Source organism: Perognathus longimembris, chromosome 12, assembly GCF_023159225.1.
Source record: "Perognathus longimembris pacificus isolate PPM17 chromosome 12, ASM2315922v1, whole genome shotgun sequence".
Lineage (NCBI taxonomy): Eukaryota > Metazoa > Chordata > Mammalia > Rodentia > Heteromyidae > Perognathus > Perognathus longimembris.
This window is the reverse complement of record NC_063172.1, coordinates 31,090,247-31,113,470: the sequence shown is the minus strand read 5'-3', so window position 1 is coordinate 31,113,470 and position 23,224 is coordinate 31,090,247. Positions and strand designations below refer to the sequence as shown.

The following is a 23,224-nucleotide window of genomic DNA, read 5'->3' as shown; positions in this document are numbered from 1 at the left end:
AAACAAATATTGTTGCTTAAAGTCAGTAAGTGTAGACAGACTAGTATAGCTTTAGCTATCCAGGACATGTCATGATTTCTATCTCTAGAGTATCTAGGATTCAAGCATAAGCTACCATGCCTGCTCAAGTAGCTTTGATTAGGTATCATTTAGTCTTTGTCGTTTCTATGCAATGAGCCCAAATGAGTACTTTTTTATTTGTGTGTTCACCTTACTACAGAAGTTTTATTTCTTATGAAGGAAAATTGTATATACATGTTTGTACCCCAAAGTGGACAATGATGACCCATTTTTCATCACCATTGAATCTGGGAAATAGAAATAAATAAGTTAGAATATGATGAGAAATTATGTTCTTAATATATTCACATATACACAGAGGGAAAAATATTCCAGCAGATTGATATTAAGATTTGAGGCTAGGGGTCCTGAGAAAAGTGCTGAGAATGGAGATGTTGCATTCCTTCCCACACTGAGCACATAGCTCAGCATGGATTTGGTTTCATTTCAAAAGTAGAGTATTCACAGACTGAACACACCCCTGTAAATTGATACATGAAGACAGAGATAAACTTGGGCTGTCATTCTTAGACAATAGCCCCGGAGGTTGTAAGAACATTTTGTAAGCTTCTTTAAATATTTTTAACAGACTATGTGAAATTTCTCCCTTACCCTACCAACTTTCATGCATAAGGGGCCAAAATGAGCTGGGAAAGGAAACACTGGCTGATATTAGATAACTCAGAACCTTGGCCACCTAAGACCCATAAAAACTGCAGCTCTGAAATTTCATGTAAACACTTCTGAATTTTCTCTAAGTTTGTTCATCTCAAGAATACCAATGTGTCCAATTTGAGGAATAAAAATGTTTCTGATAAACAGCAATTGTCCTGAACAGCCAGATATGCTTCTCTTGAAAAAATACCAGCTGCGTGTCCCTAGGATTAAGGCTTAGATTTTTAGTCACAAATTCTAATATCCCCAATCTAAGATCAAAGATGACAATCTAGTTCTACCTACGCCACCTGCCCCATACTATTCTTGTAGCCAGACTTTTTCTCTTAATCAAATTTAACTGCTAATGGATTTAATGGTTAAAAGTATCCTTTGTGCCAAATATCCATTTTATACAATCTACTCTATATCTCTCTTACAGCTTAAAAGAGTTTCTTTTTGGTTATACTAATCTACAAACAATTGGGTATGGGACTCTTTGACTTATCAGGGATCTTATCAATAAACCCAAAACAGAAAGCACACTAACTATAAGAAATTGACAAATAGGTGGACCCCAAAACAGCCTTGAACTTTGGGGGACGGAGTGAGGGGAGCAGGATTAATTGGAACTGGATCATGAAAGATGGTGGAGTTAGGGGTTTGTTGAAGCAAAAAAGGAAGGCCAAATCAGGTGACCTAAATAGTAGAAAGAAGAGGACAAAAATGGGAAGGAAGTGAATATAACCATCCCTATGGATACAAGAATTGGAGATGAGGAGAGGTTGGAAGTAAGTCTGCATAGAACCTTGAATGCTATTCCAAGAAAAATAGCCAGTCCCATAGACCCATGGCCAAAAAAATGTGGAAGAATCAATTTAAGGAAAAAAGAAAAAAAGTATTATTTACATAGAAAAATAAATGAATTTTGCTAAAAATTGCTTATATTAACAATGTCATGTATTCTTTGCATAAACATACACCTATAGCTATTAATGATCAAAATTGGATTATTGCAAGACATACATGTTTAAGGACAGTTGGAAGAAGAGCCTTGCTATCAATGACAAAGAGCTACTAAAGATTATTCACACAACCAGTAACCTGTTCAAGTAGTGTCTTAGGAATATGAATGTGACAGCACTTAGGAGGCTTGGGAGCAGTGAGCTGGTGATTGCAACAATCCACAGAGCTTACATCATAGAAGCCTCATGGGAACAGAAAGCCAAGAGGGAGGTCCAGGGCAAGAGTGCTCAGCAGTCATCCCTGGGAGCCAAGTGTGCTCTGGAAGATGAATTGATGTTGAAAACTGGATTAGTACCATCAAATCTTCCAGTCTAAACATGAGTGGAACCCAGGAATCCAAATTATAATCTCCTCTTGTCAAAAATAATAAAAGATTAATATGTCAATAGTGTATACATGTCAAGTATTATAACTCTGTAATTCATTTTATATGTTAGGAAAATCTTTGAAAATGTGAATTACAACCTGCGCTATTAAAAAAGAAAAAACTTTGAAAAGAGGTATCAGAATGGCAGCTTCTGTTTTAGAAAACAACTTACACTCTCTGTCTCCTCTTTGAGTCTGAGAGGGGCTGCCAGAAATGTTCTCATTCAATGGCTTGTCAGAGACCATTACTTTCAGTAATCCCTGATCCAAGTACCCCATCTTCCTCCTCCAAATGCATTTTTGTACAGACTACATACAGCTGGATGTGAGTGTTTGGGTGCTACCTATACTTGACTTCTCCTCATTTGCTTTAAAATTGTTCTGCTGCTGGTTTTGCAAGGCAGAGCTCTTACCATAAATGTGATTTGGAGTTCAAATTTATCATTATCTGGGATTCTCAATTTCTCCTTATAGATAAATAAGCTCTAAATGATGACAGGGAAAAAGAAATCGTATATTTTAAAATGCCAGTGAGCTCAGGTTTGTGATCTCTGCATGCCACTCATATTATCTTATAACTATATTGATTGAAGAGGCCTGGTAGCAGGCAATTTCAATATGAAATACAAACTCACATATTTTTTCACTGGTCAGGTAACAGATAAAAGTTTATTTTTGTCTCAATCAAGTTAAAATAGACTATAGGTTGGGTGTGAATGTGCATGTGTAGTTATGTTAGCTAAAGATGAATAGAATGTAGTAAAGACATAGGTATGATACATATAAAAATGAAGGAAAATGAAAGGTTCTGCATTAAGTAAACTGAATTTTCTCATATAAGTTGGTAATATGTCCTTAAGGCCTTGGTAAATACACCAAAAACTTCGAAATAATGCTTACTGTATATTTTTAATAATTTGTCCAAAGAATAAAGTCCTTAAATATCCAATAATTGGAGGATAGCTGAAACACATTTGAGAATTTTTTTTGAGATAGAATCTCATCGTCTTACCCAGGTTGGCCTTAAACTTAATTATGTAGCCCAAGTGGACCTCAAATTCATGACCCTATGCCTCAGTCTCCTGAGTCCTTTGATTACAAGTACCATCCATGTCCATCAAGGATAATTTTCTTGAAGATCATTGGTTATTTTAGACCAGGATCATATATGCCTTGATTTTAAGTGGAAATAGTAGTATTACTGTAAAACAATGTATAAAAATACTGGCTTATGTATTTATAAAATTTCTTAGGCACATATGTACATACATATATGTGTATATAAACACATATATAAACTTATAAGAACTATAACAATATATTTACAGGCTATTTTGGTTTTATACATTTTGTTTTCATTAATTTTAATCATAACAAAGGAAATTTTTTGTATTGAATATCAAAGTTAAAACTCAAAGAGATCTGACAGAATTTTTAATAGAAACACCTATATTTAATTGTTAACCATTACTACATTTATTTGATGATTGATCACAAGAGCTGTAACATACTAAATATTTTTCACAGGGGCAGTCAGTACTGAAGATTGAATTTCAGGCCTTGTGCTTGTTATGCAAGTGCTCTACTACATGAGCCCCATTTCTAGTCTGTTTGCTTTCTGTTTGTTTTTCAGATAGGGTCTTGTGTTTTTGTCTGGGTTGCATTGAACAATTATCTTCCTATGTCTCCTGAATTGCTAGTATTATAGGCATCCATCACTATTTCTGGCCCTGATGTACTGTTGACTAGACTCAGCTGTGCTATAAAAGTAAATCACGTAATAGCAACTAAATCAAATGGTGAAGCATATTTAGTTTTCTTGGTTATTGGAGTGTTTTCAAGTATGCTATTCAAGCTTTGGTCTGACCAATCAAACATATTTTACCAACTTTCATAACTGAGTAGGTACCAACATGCTTTGGATTAAATGACATGGCAGTGCCTTTTATTTATACTATTTATTTGTTTGTTTATTTATTTATTTATAGAAGACTGTATTCAATCTGTTCATCATAAGCATCTATTCATTTGTTGATTGTCATCTATCAAAAATTAATAAATCTCAGAAAATAATAATAAATAACAATTTAATAAATAATTTAGTGGGAAGGTCAGTATTTGATTATGATTGAAGATAGATAGAGAGAGAGAGTAGATAAATAGAGTTGTAGAGGAATATTGAAAATGGAACAGCTATCCTTGCCTTTGAGTAACTAGAGCCTTCATAAAGATAATAATACTAGAGAAGTGCTTTGAATAGAAATTTATTAGGTAGAAAAGGTGAGGATGGATCTAAAGGCCAAGAATCTAATATAGCATGGTGTTTCAGGGACTGATGTGATGTTGAGAGATACAAGAAATGGATGGGTAGGAAATGAAAATAGGTCAGAAATGGCCCTCTCACATTTAAGTCAGAGGATTTCAGTTTCTTGAATGGTTATAGTGATTTGCTTGGCTATTAGAATCCTAATCATTACAGTGAGATAGGACTATTCCTTTAAATTTCTAGAAATGGTGTTATGTCCTGTTCCACAAAGATAGTTTATAAAAACTATCACAGTGCTTCCATTTGCTGGGCAGTTAATTACCTCACAGGCAGGAAGTCTCTATGTCTTCCTGAAGTCCCTCCCACTCCTCTGACTTTTGGGGGAATCCTGGGTGTTTTCTCAGGCCAGTCTATCAGTCCTGCTCCAGAAACTGTCGCTGGATCTGCTTGTGCCAGCTGTGCTATTTGGCTGGTGCATGGCATCACTGGATATACATTTCTGGCCTCAACTGTTGTTCTCAAATGCAAACTACTGAGCCAGGCAGGCTGGACCTGAAGCCAGGTCCATAGCTCAGACTCTCCTTCATTAGGGCATCTTTATTATGGTGGCTTCTGGGACCTTCCATGTGTCAGAACTTAATCACTGTCACCTTCACCCAGAAATTCATCCCAGCCCCCCAATTCCAGAGCCTAAAAGGCCCTGGGGTCCTTCTTCACACTCATTCCCCTCCTGCCCACTGTTCAAATTGTTTCTTTAAGAGGCATCAACTTTCGAAGTGGACTTTCAAAAACAGTGGCCCAGTGGCCCCTAGAAGTGCATAATCACTATAGATTTTCATAACTAAGAAAGCTACCCAGTGATTATTCCAAAGAACAAAAAGATTTTTAAGGTGACTTTTTTCCTCCTCCCTGTAAAGAACAGTTATGGTTACTTCACTAAAATAATTAATCTTTATCTCACCATGCCCCTTTTTCTTAAAAAAAATCAGTGATAGTGTGCTAATATATTACATGGCAAATTACCTAACTTGTTCAGGGTAAAAACAGCTCTCAACCCCAATACATATAACCACCCTGCTTTAGTATCTCTTCTCATTGAAATCATATGCTACCAAGTCATTATTTCTGTAAATCAGATACGAGACTCTCATTACTCTAGCTTATTGCAGGAATAGGCCCTTTCAGTATAGGCTCTTTATTCCAAACCACTGTTAAAGGAGAGTTGGGCAAACACTAAATATGTCAACAAGTGTGTATATGTTTCTGTAAGAGTCATTTGTGATTTCTCTGCAAGGAAATGGGTGTGGGTCAATACAGGTTAACAATAGTGTTCCTTAGAAGTCAGGACTTGAGAAAGCTATCTAGAAGAAGGATTAATGAGGGCTTTTCTGTTCGAAGTTGAGTTTATTTTGTTTTGCCCTTTTCCTGGTGCAAATATAGCACAATCAATTGACCTTTTCTATTTATTAGCATAATGTACTCCTCTCTCTGCTAATTTAAGAATAATGAAAAATAATCTGTATGGATTTTCTTTCTCATTTCTCTTTTCTCATAGGAATGATTCCCCGCCCTTTCATAGTCTATTGTCTTCAATGAAATACATACATATCATATTTCATCGACCACAACAATGTCTGGACACACTCACTGGCTGTTTGGACATTGGCAGTTTTTATTCTTTTAGAGAAAAATTATGTTGCTGCCAGCTGGTGGTTATTCTATCTGGAGCTCTTAATCAAAATTCTAGGAGGTTAAGGGATATCTGGTCGTTATAACTCTTTATAAAAATGAATTGCTTGTTCTCTGGTGAAAACTCAGTAAGTTCTGACTCCTAGCCAGTTAAAATTAGGTGTGGTCTCCCTCTCTCTCTTCCAGTTCTAGAACTTTCTTTCATATGCTTTTCTGGAACTAGAATTGCATTCCCTGAGTTAGGGCCAGAGATGGGAACCAGGATTACAAATAAGCTGTTCATTGACCCCAGTTCTATCACAAAATGAATTCCCACATTTGACCTCATGGCACTCTACTGTATTGCTACTTCTGTTGTTCTTGATTTATTCTTATAATTGCGGCTGCTACTGCTGTTATTTTTATATACTGAGCATTTTGTGGGTTGGGGGCCAAGGTTCAAATATAGAGCACTACCTAATAAGTATGGGGCCCTGTGTTCAAACCCTAATACCACCAAAAAATCAAGTGGCTTTTAAAATTAGCTTGGATGCGAGAGACCCAATAAATTCTGTCATTTAAGATTGATCATTGTAGACATATTAGTTGTGTCCAGTGTTTGTTATCACCTAGAAAATAAGATTTCTGACTGGCCCTCACTTTAAAAGTAATGATTCCCACTTTTATGTAGATCTGGGCATGCCTGATGCCTGGTGCTGGAGTGAATGAGCATTTCACGTGGAAAGGAACTATATGTTGCAACAGGTTAGATGGAACCTGTGTTTTCCTTGCTGAGCAATGTGTTCTTACACCATGGGCATCAGCCTAAGGAAGTAAGGCAAGCTTTCTGCCCTGGTTCTCCCATATCCATTCCCTGGTAATTATTGGCTTCAACTGAAGTCATCTGAAAAGAGTGATAAAGAGAAAACCCAGGAAACGATTGTTTGAAATCCTGTAGGCCAGGTACTGTGCTTGGTACATATTTGCTTAACACTTCTAGGAGGCCATTACAATTTTCCTTTCTGTATAGATACAGCTTTGGGGGGGGGGGCGGGTAGGAGTAGTTAAGTAACATATATAATCCCACAAAGGTGGCAGTGGAATAGCTCACTCAGACTCCATCCCCAACATCTTTTTATACCCCACTTTGGGATCCCATTCCTTTACAGACTCAGGTGGCCTGAGAATCTCTATGGCACATTAGTCCCAGGGCCTTAATCACTGAATGAAGTCCCACCCATTTCTTCCTCTTAGGTTTAAGGACATTTGTAAAGAGAGGAAAGAGACTATGGACTGGATTACACATTTACCAAACCACTGGGTTGGGGGCTGGGGTGGGAGGTGGCTTGATTTTGTGAAGTAAGTACTGAAGGTTTTTTTTGCTGAGCCTCAAACATGCTAATGATGGGTGCTGAGCTTCTGAGACCGGGCCTTGGGAGCTCTGTGTATCTATATAATCTTCTGTGCTTCTGTCCTCTGGGGACCCCAAGCACGCTTCACTTCAGACTACTTCTTTATTATCTTCATATGGCATCTGTGGCTGATTTGAGATATGAAGGACATTAAGCCTATGTGATCTTGACACAAATTGTACACCAAACCTGTAGAGAGACATTCAGAGCCATTGCTTTTTTAAACAATATTTTTATCATTATCTTTAAATAGTTGTACAAAGGAGTTTCCGTTTATCAAAGCAGTTCATGAATGCAATATATCTTAATCAGGGTCACCCCTTTCAACCTTTGGTTGGAGCTTGTGCTGTCTGTCTGTTTAGCTAGTAGAGAACTCTATCATTTTTAATATTTCAGAATTGCAGTGGGTGCAGAGATGTAAAAAGAAATATGTAGAGTATTCTTTTTCCACTGGACTAAAAAGGCTGTTTAGAATTTTCATTTGCAGCATATAAACAATAGAACCTTATCTACCTTTCTTACTCTTTCCTGTGTTAGAAGTAAAATGTCATTTGATTTAAATCAACCTTAGACACACTTCTATTAGTGAAACCAAAGACAGAGATCTTCCATAATCCTGATTAGATTTTTCTCTAAGACAACAGTTTTAAGCTTTTGCCATGAATGAAAGCAGGTAGTTTGATTGTATGGAGCAGGTAGCAGGTACTCTGAGATTCTTTTTTCCCCAAGTGCTTGAAGGCATCTTCTCTCTGGCATGTAGATAGCCCGTCTCTGTTCTGTACCTAGAAACTATCATGAGCCTTATAGCTCATCACCAAATGCTGGTTACATGCCAACCTCACAGCAGTCTTATATATGGCTTCCCATCTCATTCATTCCTCATAACTACCCCCCAAAAAAGAATTATGGCATCTAGATAGATAGATAGATGATAGATAGATAGATAGATAGATAGATAGATAGATAGATAGATAGATACATACTATCTGCACTTGACATATAAGGAGGCCATCACCTAGTGACCTCTGCATAGAGAGACTCCTCGACTTACAGTGGGGCTGCATCCTAATAAACCCATTGAAAGATGAATACATCCTAAGTCTCAAATGCATTTTCTCAGCTATGGGACATCAGTTGTTTCTCGTGATCATGTGACTGGTGGGCAGCTGCAGCCTGCTGCTGCTGTTGCTGCTCAGAATTGTGGGAAAACACTGTACTAATATAACACTAGCCTAGGAAAAGATCAAAATTCAAAGTTTGTTTTCTTCACGGTGTGTATGTCTTTCACACCATTGTGATATCAGAAAGTAGTCATATTGAGCGAGGTAGGCACTGGTGGTGCAGGCCTGTAATCCTGGCTGCTCAGGATCCTGAGATTGGAGGATTATCATTCAAGGGAAGCTTTGAATAAAATATTCACAAGATCCCTTCTCAACCAGTGTTGGGGCACGATGATGAGGGCCTGTTACCCCAGCCATGGAGAGAAGTGTGACATAGGAGGATGGTGGTCCAAGCATACCAAAGCAAAAATAAAACCCTAACTCAATAGAATAACCAGAGTAAAGGGACTGGAGGTTTGGCTCAGTAGAGTACTGGCTTAGCAAGCATGAATTCCCTCAGTTCAAACTCTAGCTGTGAGGGAGGAATTGAGAATCAGTTAAGTTGAAACATCATAAGTCAGGGGCTATCTACAGAAATGTTGTTACAAGTCAATGAAATTTCCACCAGACTGTTAGGGAAGTAATAAGGTGAATAAACTCATTCGGTTGATTTCATTCACCTTAAGTGAATGACTTTTTATTTCCAGTTAGAAGAAGAAATTGGTAATGGACAAACATAAAGGTTGCATCTGCTTCTCTCAGTGATTATATTACCGAGAATAGCATGAGAAGCTTGCTATACTTGTGGATATAAACAAAGTAATTTTCTGTGTCTTACCTTGAGGCAAAACCAAATGATTTTTTCCAAGATTTCTGAAAGGTCCCAAGATCTCCTTAAGCTTCTCCTAAGTTGTCCCTTCTGGATATAATGTGATGTCTCACTGAACTTGGTCATCCCTTGGGCCCTGCCAGGCAGGATATCCATCTAAGGATGTGCTAAGAAGCTCTTAACTCCTGGCCTTTGAATAACATTTGACACAACAGCTTTTGCCATTACCCTGGCACAGAAATTAGCCCCCATGTTGCTCCAATGCACTGTCAGTTGTACCCTGAAGCAGACAGCCACCAGCCAAAGAGGAGTGCCCCTGACTCCCTCCTGCCTCTAGATGGTAGACCACAGGCCCCATCTTTGCAAAATAGTCAAAACCAAATGAAGGACCTTTTCTTCTATTTTTCTCCCAGGGCTGCGTCCAAAGAGGACTCTGCGTCTGGTGCTCTGGACAGCAGAAGAACAAGGTGGAATTGGAGCCTTACATTTCTATCGGCTACACAAGGTAGAAACGAGCTGTGGACTGCTGATCATTTACATGTGGAATGGCAGCATGAACCACAAGCATTGATTACCCTCTTTCATTTAAACAGTCTCAATAATCATCCATTTAATGCTTTTGAGACTTTGTGGTCAGCTGACCCAGGCAAACACCCAGCCCTGTGAATGAGAATCATCCTGTGAATTCCTTGGTGAGCTGAGGATGCTAGGGTGTAGAGAACAGGCTTTTCCATTTCTTCCCTTTTTTTTTTTTTTTTTTGGTGGGGGGATGGGATATCACTTGGTCTTCATTATTAAGTCATTCATGTTGGGATTTTAAAAAAACATTTTTAACATTATCTTTTAAAGCTTTTGCAATTCTATATCTTACTGTGTGGCTTTAGGAGCTCCCAACTGCATGTCATCATTTTCTTAGTTTCTCTAAGTCAATTTGCACATGTATGCCAGAAAAATAGTAAAAGGTAGTAATAGTGAGGAAACATTCTCTACTCTCATTGACCTCTGCCCCATACCTCGGCCCCAAATTCCTCCTAGAAGTCTTGGTATTAAGGATCAAATCCTAGGCTGAGAGTGTGCCAATGATACCACAATAGTCATATAGGCAATGTGGCAGCCATGCGACCCACTTCTGGAAATGTAGAGGGCAGCTTCGTTTGACCTTGACTGCAATTTGGCAAACGTGGAGGTCAAAGCAAGTAGGTAATTGTGGACTATCATTAGGAACATAAAACTACCTTGAATATGGGACATGGGGAGATTAGTATTGAGAACAAATTTGAAGAGCAAAACATCCAATCGCAGCTGTGCTGTGATCCAGTCAGATAGTAGTTCAGCTATTAGAGCTCCTGAACACTATCGTGGGGGCCAGGGAAGAGGCCTGGCTGTGCTGCTGGGCGTATTCTCCCCACGTCTCCAGATTGGAAAAGGCATGCCTCAGTTCTCCAAATCAGAAAGGAGTTATTACATGTTTATGTTTGCATCCATTTTGGTTATTTTATACCCAACCACTTCTATTGCCCTATTTCAGTTATTTAGAGTATGAATTCTGGGTCATGAATTTGATCACTAAGCATAATTTAGGTATCACCACAGTCTTACCACTGTAGCACTTACAGCCTCTAATGATCCTGGGATAAGAAAATTCAGGACAAGTCTCCTTTGGTTGGTAGGTCAATGGCATTGTTCCTAACTTGTAGTAGACAGGGTTGCTATTGGTTCTACAACATTTAATGAGCATTTCCTGAGCAACTACTATACTTCATACATTCTGTTAGGGATCAAGTTCAATGCCATTAAAGCAATCCACCTCTGACCTTATAGAGATGACAGAGTAAAGGACTGTGACTACTTAATTTCAAGTGTGTTACAAGGGGTTAAGTTTTCTGATAGAAAACAAGATGTCAATGGCAGACATGGAACGGTCAGCTAACCTATCTTTGAAGGACAGTCTGAATAAGCTGTGTGGGAGAAATAACATCGAAAGTCAGCGCTGAATACTGAGCAGTAAGCAATAGAAAAGGAGTATGAAGTAGGAGGGGATACCAGATCCTGGCAGGCAGAACAGTGTGTGAAGGCCTAGAATAAAGACATGTACTGCACCCTGCAGAAACAGTTCAGAGGGGCCGGTGCATAGTATGCAAGACATACAATGGTCAAAGCAATGTGGAGACGTAGACAGGAGCCTCACCAGGAACATATCAACTCTGATTGGAAGCTTGCACTTTATCAAGAACTGTAACCAATTTATTTTTAACCAAAAGGTATAAAATTCCATACATCTATCACTTTATTTAAACAAACAAACAAAACCCAGAATTACCTAGAAGACCTATTTTAAAGCTCTTTTATTCTCTATCATATACTCTACCCCAAGGGAAATAAATTGGATGTAAAGCACAGTGGATCTAGCTAGAAATTTCCTTACCATTGAAATTCCTAGGTTCTGGAAAAGAAAAACCAAAAAGGATTTATTTCTCTATAAGATTTTGAGTTTCCTTGTAGCCTACTAAAATGAATAAATGAAGTCAGAAATGCCTCAATTTTTTTAAACTTGTAAGATGTTGACAAGGCCACAAACACACACGCACACACACTCAGAGGACATGCAACCGCATAAACAGAACTTGTTTTCACTTGGCAATATCTATTTGCCTTCACATGAATGGTTCTGCATACTGATTGCTAGTCTGCACTGCCTTTACAGGGGCTGGGAGAGGAGATATCAGAAAGAAAAAAAAAAATATATATATATATATAATTTTGATTTTAGGGTCCTTATTATCTAATCTTTAGAAAGACATTAGGATCTCGGGGCTGAGGATATGGCCTAGTGGCAAGAGTGCTTGCCTCCTATACATGTAGCCCTGGGTTCAATTCCCCAGCACCACATATACAGAAAATGGCCAGAAGTGGCGCTGTGGCTCAGGTGGCAGAGTGCTAGCCTTGAGCAAAAAGAAGCCAGGGACAGTGCTCAGGCCCTGAGTCCAAGCCCCAGGACTGGCCAAAAAAAAAAAGAAAAACATTATGATCTAGACACAGGTGGCTCATAACTGTAATCTTAGCTACCCAGTGGGCTGAGAACGGAAGAACTGTAGATCAAAGCCAGCCCAGGCACAAAAGTTTACAAGACACTTTCTCAAAAATAACCAGCCAAGGGCTGGGGATATAGCCTAGTGGCAAGAGTGCCTGCCTCGGATACACGAGGCCCTAGGTTCGATTCCCCAGCACCACATATACAGAAAACGGCCAGAAGCGGCGCTGTGGCTCAAGTGGCAGAGTGCTAGCCTTGAGCGGGAAGAAGCCAGGGACAGTGCTCAGGCCCTGAGTCCAAGGCCCAGGACTGGCCAAAAAAAAAAAATTAAAAATAACCAGCCAAACCCAGAACTACTCATGTGACACAAGTGGTAGAGCACCAGCAGAGCAAGCACAAGGTTCAGCTTTACTACCCCCCCACACACTGTGCATGTTTTGTATAACTCAGCCACTTTCACAGATCATATAGTGATAGAAGCATTGCTGACAGCATATTCATGTCTGAGGTGGCCAAGTCAAACTTAAAAGTTAACATAAAAGCAAGCCATTCACCAAGTAGAGAGGGATCAAGCGGCTTGTGTTCAGGCCCTGCCACAGTGTCATCAAATGCCAACAGACAACCTGGCAGCATCCAGCTCATTCTAGTCATGGCAGAGATCCTCTATCCCAATAAGGTAATGGCAGCTGCTGGAACAAGTAAGCCCCTGATTTCCTTGTATATGATGTCAACAGCAGTTCAGTCATTGTTCATCTAACACCCAATCCATGGTAGGGCTCTGCTTCACGCAGTTATCCACGAATGCAGCAGCATGGCTTTTATCATACCTTGCATGATAGGCCAGAGGAGGATAGAAAGTTTGCGTGTGACAGGTATGGAATGGCTCCATCCTATCCCACCCACACTCCACAGGCAAGATGTTGTCACACCGTGCAGCCACTTGAGAGGCTAGGAAGCACAGTCGCCGGCTGCACAGCCACTTCCCAGTCACAGCCCCTGCCACCCTAGCAGACAGCATCCAGACAGGGTGCAAAGCTCACCCCACACACCTTCCTCTCACTTTCTCCTGGATCCCCAAGCCTTCCAATGGCACAGAAACCAGCTGCCCTCCAGTTAGCACCTCTCCTGCTCAGAGTGAGCTTATCTCTGTGGCCATCACCACACTCAGGGGGGCCCTCGCCAGTCCATAAACAAGAAAAGACTACAAGTGTTTGTCTTCGGCCGTACAGATGTGTTCCACGTACAATGACTTAGACTCATACATAAGAAATGCAACAGAACAGACAATGTAGAACATGGCTCTAATTTTTCTTACTGAAAGTGTTTAATACTTTCAAAGGATCCCATCATTAACAGAGTAACCGGCTACATGTAACGGGAAATGGGAGGCACGGCTCTGACGTGGTAGTTGTGGGGAAAGATTCAGGCCTGCTCTTTGCAGAGCACATGCATCTGCATGAGTGGCCGGGAGGGGAGGAGGGGCAGGGGCACCCAGTCATACTGATGATGACTGAGAACTCAAAGGTTTTCTGCTGGCATTGACATGAGTGATACCTTGATCCTTGTGGCAAAAGCTCCCTCATTCGCTCTCTTTCCATCCTGGCTGCCATGAGGCAAGCAGCATCTCTCCACCTCAGGCCCCCACAAGGATGTTCCTCCTCACAGGCCCAGGATTACCACAGCCATGAGACCATGCCCAAAACCTCCCAGATTGTGGGCCAGAACAAACGTTACTTCTGATAAGCTTTTATCTCGGATATTTCCTTGCAGCCAGAGAAAGCTGACTAACACTATTTATATTCTAACACGATTCTAACATGGAGAAAGTAGCTTTTCCTTAGTGAACTGTTGTCAAAATGCTTATAAATATTGGTGAGGTGAAGTTTGGTTCTCTGGATGTTGTGATAAGGTTGGAAACAAAGCTCCAATGGGCTCATGTGTTTTGTAACAATTTAGTGAATTGTTTGGAAATTGTTTAGTGAATTTGGTAAATCCTAACAGCTTTTGTAACAATTGAACTACTATCATAAGGATGCAAGGTAACTCTTACTCTGAATATAATCTTGAAATTTGTTTTGGCAATAACTTAAGATCAATTTTATTTATATTATAACTATGCTAAAAAGAGTACATTGTTAAAAAAGATACATCTACTAAAAAAGGAAAATAAATACTTGTGTCAATTTTATACTTTAAGTAAATAAGTCCATTAAAATAGCTTTTGTTCTCTCAGGAGATAGAGTTCAGGAAGATCTAGTTTAAGCCAATCTCAGGCAAAAAGTCAGGGAGACCCTATGTCAACAAGCAAGCCATGTATGTTGGTTCATAATATAATCCCAGAAGATGACGACATAGGAGGATTTATTTCAGGCTGAGGCCAGCCTAGTTCCCAAACAAAACAAAAACAAAAAAAAAACTGTGAGAACCTTTATGAAAAAATAACCTAAAACAGGGGCTAGACTATTACATAGCAAGTGTAAGGCTCTGACTTCAAATAGATAAAATGTTAAAAGCATCTTGTAACTTCTACTTTTTACTAGATTCTGCGAGTGATAAAAAAGAATGTAGTCAGAACAACAAAAAAGAAGAAACAGTAGTTTCCTGTCCTATTGTTCTCTGTAGCCATGTAAGCTTAGCCAACTTTACCATTAGATTCTACCAAATAGAAATGCAGAAAAAAGTATCATGCATGTACCATTATACAGTTATAATGCCGCCAAAGCATTTACATTTGTAAATATCTGGCTCCAAATACATTTACAAATTTTCCTGTGTACCTTTTAAAATTAACTAAGTAGTCGTACAAAGGAGTTACTATTCAACAAAGCAGTTTATGAATACCCTGTATCTTGATCGCTGTCACCCCTTCCAACAGTTTCACCTGTCCCTCCTCTGCCCACACCTTCCCTCACTCTTCTTAATTTTGTAGCATTGGATTTTATGACTGAATTCTCCCCTGCTTCCTGTCTTCATCTGTCTACCTTCCTCCCCTTGAAAATTCTCTTTCAGATCACAGCAAGATTACTGTATGGAAATATTATAAGATACTTTCCGATTTTTAATCATCTAAACAGGGGTTAGTAAGATTTTGCTCTTCACTCACAAGTTAATATTTTAACTTTAAGCCTGATAGTTACTATTGTAAGCTCTATGGCCCACTTTCAGTAGGCTACCCACCCAACCAGAAACAGAAGATATGCTTAGGGTTTGTAATATAGAATCAGGTGGCAAACTGGATTTGGCATACAGGACATAACTTCCTTGTTACTGGAATAGATCATTAATAACCACAACTTTATGGGCAAGAGTTAGATGAGGAGAACCATTCAAAAATCTCAAACTTATTTTTGGAAGGGGTAACATTGATCAAGATCTATTATACCCATAAAGTGCTTTGTTAAATGGAAATCCCTTTGTACAACTACCTAAAAGTAATTTTTTGGGTTGAAACTTTATTGACTGACTGATTGATTAATTGATTGGCCAACAGTACTGGAACTTAATCTCAGGGCCTTGCACTTGCTAGGTGGACTGCTGGATCCATACCTCCAGCCCCTTCTGCTCAGGTCACTTTTTTGAGATAGTATCTAACTACAATCCACCTATTTATGCTTCCAACCTTATCTGGGAGGGCAGATGCAAGCCACTAGTGCCCAGTGATTGGTCGAGATCAGCTCTAACTTTTTGGGCTCGCCTTTAATTGTGATTTTTTTAAAATCAGATTATTTTTTCCCTTTATTGTCAAAGTGAAGTACAGAGGGGTTACAGTTTCATATGTAAGCCAGTGAGTACATTTCTTGTTCAATTGTGATCTTCTTGATCTCTCCTTCCCTGGTGGTTCAAATGACAGGGATGGGACACCTGCAATGGGCCTCAAATCTTTATTGTTATAATCACTATAATAGATGTTTTCTAAATGAACAGAACTTTCAAGAAGGCTTGAGACTGAGCCTTCTACAGATGACATTTAAAGTGCAGCCCCATAACAGAAATTCCTCAGGTCCACTCAGCACAAGAAACCACTGTATAATTTTCTTATGCCTATGTAAGTGGAGTAATGCACTGTGTAACCGTGAGTCAGCTTCTTTCATTGCACAGTATAGTTTGGGGAATTTATCCATATTTTACATTTACCACAGTTGATCCTATTCTATTTCTCAGCAGAAACGAAGCTGTGAATAGACCACAATTTATTGATTCTCTTGGACAAACTGAGCATGGATATTCTGTTGGCTGACATTTACATTGTTTCCAGTTTTGCTGTTGTAAATTAAATGGCTGTTGATATTCTTTATAGATATTCTCTATAGATATTTTGCTGGACATATGATTTGATTTTCTTTTCTAGGAGTAGAATTGCCATATCACATGACAGGTGATGTTTAATTTTACTAGGAGCTGCTAAAAAGATGGAAGCTTCTACCATTTCATTCTCCTGCCAGCAATAGACAAGCACCCGACTGTCCATAGTCCCCTGCCAGTACATGGTCCAGATGCCCTCCTTATTTGGGGCCATTCTGATGAAATACTTTTTTACCTTCAAGATACAGCTGTAAAGAGATCAAAGTTCTGTCTCTGATTCTAATACTTTCTTCCTTTGCCTCCTCTGTTTCTTCCTTGCTTCCATCTTGATGCTGTGTTTTATGACTTAAGGGCTACTGAAGGAGTTTTTGCCTAAGGCCTTTCTGACATAAGTTCTGACTAGTTCCAATGGCTCCATTTCACTAAGGAGGAATTCCTTGACAAGAGCAGTATATAAAGATGCTGATACTGGTGCGATGAGGTCTTAGCTGACTCCCTGGGAATTCTGAGGGATGCAGGCACAGGAATACAACTGGAGCCCAGAGGGGAGAGAGACCCCCCCCTACCCCCACAGAACCTTGGGAGGGAGAGAAAAGAGGCTACTCTAGAGAGGGGGAAAAGGTGGAAGAAAGGGCTTTATGTTGTTCTTTTCCTTTTTGATGAGGTGATTATTTTAGTAATGAACTCTTATTTTGGTTGACTTCAGCTTGCATTCACTTAGAAGGAAATGTCACCACGTAGGTCACATATTACTCTGAATAACAGTTCGCTTATAGGAGTAGAATTTAAACTTTCAACTCAGGGTTGTCTCAATACCATTGGCCTAATCTACTTTTCATGGGAAAAGTAGATTTCTCTCTTCTCTTGGAAAGAGAACAGAATGTCATTGGGAATGAGAACGTCATTTCTCATGTCCTGAAGTGTATGAAGCTAGGAGGCAGGGAGGGTGCTAAATTAGTTTCAACTGGGTTTCTGGCATTTTTAAATCGTTTCCATTTTAAGCAAAAATACGATCTGGCATAATTATAATGGGCAAGGTAATATGGCCTTGAGAAAGCCTCATTACACAAGGTAATCAAATAAAATGGATTGATATGTTCTATTCTGGCATGAAAAATGTTTTAACCTTTTCCTGATTTATTGCACAAACTTCTGGCAATTGAATTACCAGGATAATGAACACTGCTGAGTTCTGGTAGTCATTAATAAGGACAATATTTTAAGTAGATTTTATTAAATGAGGGATGGGATGTGTGATCATTCTAAGTACACCAGTTTATTGAAACTCTAGCCAACTCAAAAACAGAAATAGCTGAAATGAATACATGTAATATTTTGTTGGCATTTCCTGTGTTGCCAGCGCAAAAGAACAAAATTTCTTCTTTATTTATATAAATATACAAAAAACGTTAACTACTTTTAGTAATGAAGTTCCTTCCAACTTCCCAACGCAGAGCAAGTTTTCTGCTTCCCTCTAAAATGAAGGCATATGTTAGAAAAGCTGGAGACTTCCTTACCTTCTCAGGGTAAATGTGCTGCTCTGGTGTTTTCACTTTGCAACCCTTTTGCCACAATGTTAAAGGAGCCTGGTGACATGGTTAGAAGGCCTCATGATCCTGCTCAACTCTCTCATGAAAAAGACTCCAGTGGTGTAACTCCTTTGAACAACCAACTTTACAATAGAACAAAAATGGATGTTAGGAAGGGGGAACATGTGTTATTGGGGATGGGAGTGAAGTCAATGGGAGAGGCGGGACAGATGAAGGGATAGAGGAAGTGTGGGCCAGTCATAGTATTCAGTGCACATATGTGAAAACGGAACTAGGTAAATTAATGGGACAGAGTTTGGAGAGATAGGGAAGAAGGATGGAAGGGGTGACATTGATCAAGATGTATTGTACGCACAAACTGACATGTGGAACTGAAATGCCTTTCTACAATTATGTAAGGATTTTTCTTTTAGAATCTAGTTTGTGGACTTGCTCAACAAGATAGTGACTGGATTGTGTCTCAGCACAGCCTTTCTGGGGCCTCAACACAGCTATGCTTAGCGGAGCCTATGGTCTGTCTTTACAGCTGGGCTTTGATGCTTCCTGTGCTTTTCTTTCAGTACTTATATATTTGTGTTCGTCTGTCAAGTACACCACAGGATTGGTTTAATGTCCATGTATCTTGGTGTGTTGTGAGACTGGAGCTCTTGTGTTTCTCACGTTCAAATCATTTGAACAGCACGCTTGAGAATTCTGAGGGCTCTTTTTAGGATTTGTGGATTTTATTATTTTCTTTTAGAAGACTTGCCTTTTGCATTTGCTTCCTTTCTCTTGTATAGAATTCCATTACGGCTGTGGGACTTGTAAATTTTCTGGATGTATGGTAATTAGAAGGAGTATGTCCATTGGGGAAGAACTATCAGAAAAATTTTTTGGTATTAGGACAATCATATGCTATGAATGAACTTGAGGAGACATCAATGTACCTCTTTCTTTGTCTCTCTTTAAATGGAATTCAATTATTTCTTTCCATATAATAAACAAGGCATAGATTAAAGTGCAATGATGACATGAAAATGAGAATGGAGTTTCTCAAAGTTCTCAGGATAGCAAGAGCTTGCCTATTACTCAGGTGATACTTATCACATGACTCACATAACATATGGTTTCAGAGAATAGTAAAGTTTGAGTGTTTGCTCCAACCCACTACACAGTAAATTTTTAATTAAACAACCCAAATTTGCTGCTATCATTAATAACCCACATACGGCCACTGCTTTTTAGAGTTGGTGCTGAACACGTTGGACCAACACACCGAGGTCTTATTGTGAGAGATTGTGTCTGGCATCTTAGCTCCTTTCCTCTCCACTCCTAGTCATAGAGGGCCTCAGTTTATATCCAGTCTGTTTCTTGCTAGGGGCTGCCAGCCAGACACAAATGGTTTCTGCCTCCATGCTTCCCTACACTTAGTCAGGTCGTGATATGACCCAGAAGGACCCACAGCATATCTAGTGTATTAACTTCCTAAAGAAATCAAGTTGACATACAGGAAACACAAATCTAAACTGAGGTCTCATGCCTTGGGCTCACACGTGGCCTCTATGGGTCACAGCCTTCAGGACCAAATTATCCCATTACATGTACTTGGGCCTCACTAAGTTACAGAGTCAGCAAACTACTTTTGAATCACTAGCACTATTTTAAGTCTGGAACCGTCTTCTACCCTCTGCCTTCCAAACAAAATCAAAAGTTGGCCAAGTTTATTTTTGTCTTTTCTTTTGCTTTGTTTTGTTTTTGTTTTGAAAGTCTAGATAGTAAAGCTTTGAGGTCTATAGGCCATATCATCTCTCCACACAATTCTCTCTACCTAACTGGAGTACAGTTGCAGATAATACTAGCAAATGAGCATGGTATATTCCAATAAACTTTATTTATCAAAAAAGGGAGGAGATCGATAGGCCCTCTACTTTCCTGATCCCTGCTCTAACCCTTCATGAGGCAAACATTTAGAGAAACTTTCTTCCAATCTCACAGTCACAGCACAAGGTGGGAAAGGCTCATAGCACAAAAGGGGAATTTTGAGAGTGAGAAACTGTCTCCTAGGTGAATCCTATAAGCTTAGCCCTCAGGAAACTGCAAAAGTCTCTTTAGGTATTTTCTTAACAGAAAACAAAGGCCAGTGTTTGCCTGCCTTGTAGCCTTTATGACTGAATGTATAATGACATACTTCCCAATATTTCTTCCTCCTTCTCTTCTTTCTCCTCCTCCTCTTCCTCTTCTTGTTCCTGCTCTTCCTCCTCCTCCTTTTTTTGTGAAGCTGGGAAATGAACTCAGGGCCCTAGGCAAGTGCTAACTTCCCAGTATCGTCCCTCCCTCCTTATTCTTTCTTTCAAATCGTGTCTCACTATGTAGCCCTGTCAGGCCTCAAATTCAAGATTTTCCTAACTCAACTTCCCGAGTGTTGGGATTACAGATGTATGGTACAGATGTATGTACTTAGCACACTTAGCCCAATAGCCAAGTACAGATACTAGCGCTTGAACTCAGGGCCTGGGTGCTGTCACTGAGTTTTTTCAGTCAAGGTTATCACTCTATCATTTGAGCCACAGCTCCCCTTTGCATTTTACTGGCTAATTCAAGATAAGAATTTCACAGACTTTCCTGCCTGTGCTGGCTTTAAACTGCAGTCCTCAGATATCAGCCTCCTGAGTAGCTAAGATTAAAGACATGAGTCACAGGCAACCAGCTGCAATATTTCTTAAAGAAAGAATAGAACATCCTGTTAAGATGGCTAGATGTAATAATACTGGAGGAAATATTTAAAGATTAAAAGAAAAATTTACACACTCATAAGAAACTTTTTTATTTTTATATTTTTATTGTCTGTAAGTAGTTGTACAAAGGAGTTGCCATTCAACAAATCAGTTTCTACGTGCAACACATCTTGATTGATGTCACCCTTTCATCATTCTCCTCAGAAGAGGCTTAAAAAAAAATAAATGCTCTAATACCTCTCAGTATAGCAACCCTCCTACCAACCCTAAATAATTACCACTCACTGTCTAACCATATCCTCATTTTAAACAGGGGTTTGCCTATAGTGTTTGGTGTTTTTTTTTAAAGCTGACTTATTCTTTGTTGTTTTCTTTTCTCTTTGTCTTGTTTGTTCATTTATCTGTCTTTGGAAGGGTAAGAGGGGACACAGAAGTGGAGGGACAAAAGGTGAACAAATGCAGTAGTGTTACTCACTAGACACTAGGTCGAAAATGAAGTATACAGTTTGTGGGAATGGGAGAGAAAAGATAGAAAAGAGCAAGGGAAGAGATGACATTGTCCAAAAAGAAATGTACTCATTATCTGACTTATGTGGCTGTACTCCTCTGTATATCACCTTTATGATAACAGAAAAAAGGTTTGGGTTTTTTTTTAAGCTGACTTACTATCTAGAAGAGTACCTCTTCCCAAGAGACCCAAGGAATACTAGGGTTTCCACTAATCCGTAGCCCTGATGGAAGCTTAGACTCTACTTCTGGCCACAGTGATTTTTCAAATTCTGTTGTACTTGCCTCCGAGAATGGTTCATCCAAAATGGCATGAGGAGTGAGAGGGTAGAATGAAGACTGGCAGGCCTGCCTGCAAGGTTAAAGTGAAAAGCAGCTCCTGGGTGGTGAGTTCACTGTGTACTCAGAGACATGGCACCTGGAGCTCACAAGGAAGGTGCCAACCCTATGCTATTGTCAGGAACTGCAGCAGACTCATGGGCACAGTTGTGAATGTAGCCTGTAGATTTGGGTTTGCCATAGACCTTTGTCTTTCTCTCTGAGTTCCAAAAACTTCTCCCTCACCCCTTTTTGGCAGTACTGGAATTTGAATATTAGTACCCAATCATTTGAACTATATCCTCAACCTTATGTTCTGTTTTTTTGTTTGTTTGTTTGTTTGTTTTTGCCAATCCTGGGGCTTGGACTCGGGGCCTGAGCACTGTCCCTGGCTTCTTTTTGCTCAAGGCTAGCACTCTGCCACTTGAGCCACAGCACCACTTCTGGCTGTTTTCTGTATATACGGTGCTGGGAAATTGAACCCAGGGCCTCATGTATAGGAGACAAGCACTCTTTGCCACTAGGCCATATCCCCAGCCCCTGTTCTGGTTATTTTTAAGAGAGGATCTTGCATTTTTGCCCAAGCTGGCCTGGACTGTGATCATCATATTTATAGTCTCTACCTTTCCATGGCTGGAATGATAAGTGTGCACTGCCATACCCAACTGTTTTCTGTTGTGATGGGATAGAGTCTTATGAAATTCTTAGCCCAGGTTGGCCTGGAACCACAGTCTTTCCGATCTCAGCCTCACACATAGTAAGAATGACTGCCATGAGCTGCTGTACTCAACTCTCTGGAACTTTCTTAATGCTTATTCCTAAAAGGATTAGCCCCCAAGTCCTGTGATGTCTGTGATATCCCAAGCCAACTCTATCGTTTGTCCCCTAATAAAGGCATTCTTGGTCTGACTTTCTAACCCCCTTATTGATTGGGCCTGATCTATGATTTCTGCTTACCTATTTGTGAGTTAGATACATAGATATAGGTATACATATTCCTAATGAGAAGACTAGAAGTTTGATTTTCTTTCAGAAGGCCTCCCTCTTGCAGGCTCTTATCAAATACTTGTCCTGCATTTTCAATGACTTGTTCTAGAAGCTGAGGTTGCCCCTAGCAACAAGCAATTTGTCTCAACTGCATTGCTTTCACAGCTCTCTAAAAGAAGAGATTCTCCAAAACCAATTCCTAAAGAGCTTTTATACCCCACACAGAAAAACATACCTAAGCAGCAATTTAAATTTAGAGAGCTTAACAAGAGCTTTCAACAAAGACTTAAAGTGGTTTCATAACCGGAGTCATTTTGAGATTAAACAGAATTCCTGTTACTAGTTAAAACAGGAAGATAACTTGCTTTTATGAATCCCTGTAGGTTCATTTTATAAAACTCGCCCAGTGAGCTGAACTTCACTCCAAAATCAGA

The 23,224-nt window shown here is 39.5% G+C and overlaps 1 protein-coding gene across 3 annotated transcripts in view; it reads left to right on the top strand.

Annotated features, from left to right (window-relative positions):
- Cpq (carboxypeptidase Q) overlaps positions 1-23,224 on the top strand; it is a 314,855-nt gene that overhangs the window by 208,845 nt on the left and 82,786 nt on the right. For all 3 annotated transcript variants that reach the window (XM_048358927.1, XM_048358926.1, XM_048358928.1), the window contains exon 5: positions 9,795-9,886. In XM_048358927.1, coding sequence (XP_048214884.1) covers positions 9,795-9,886 — 92 coding nt within the window. The remainder of the gene's footprint in view (positions 1-9,794; positions 9,887-23,224) is intronic.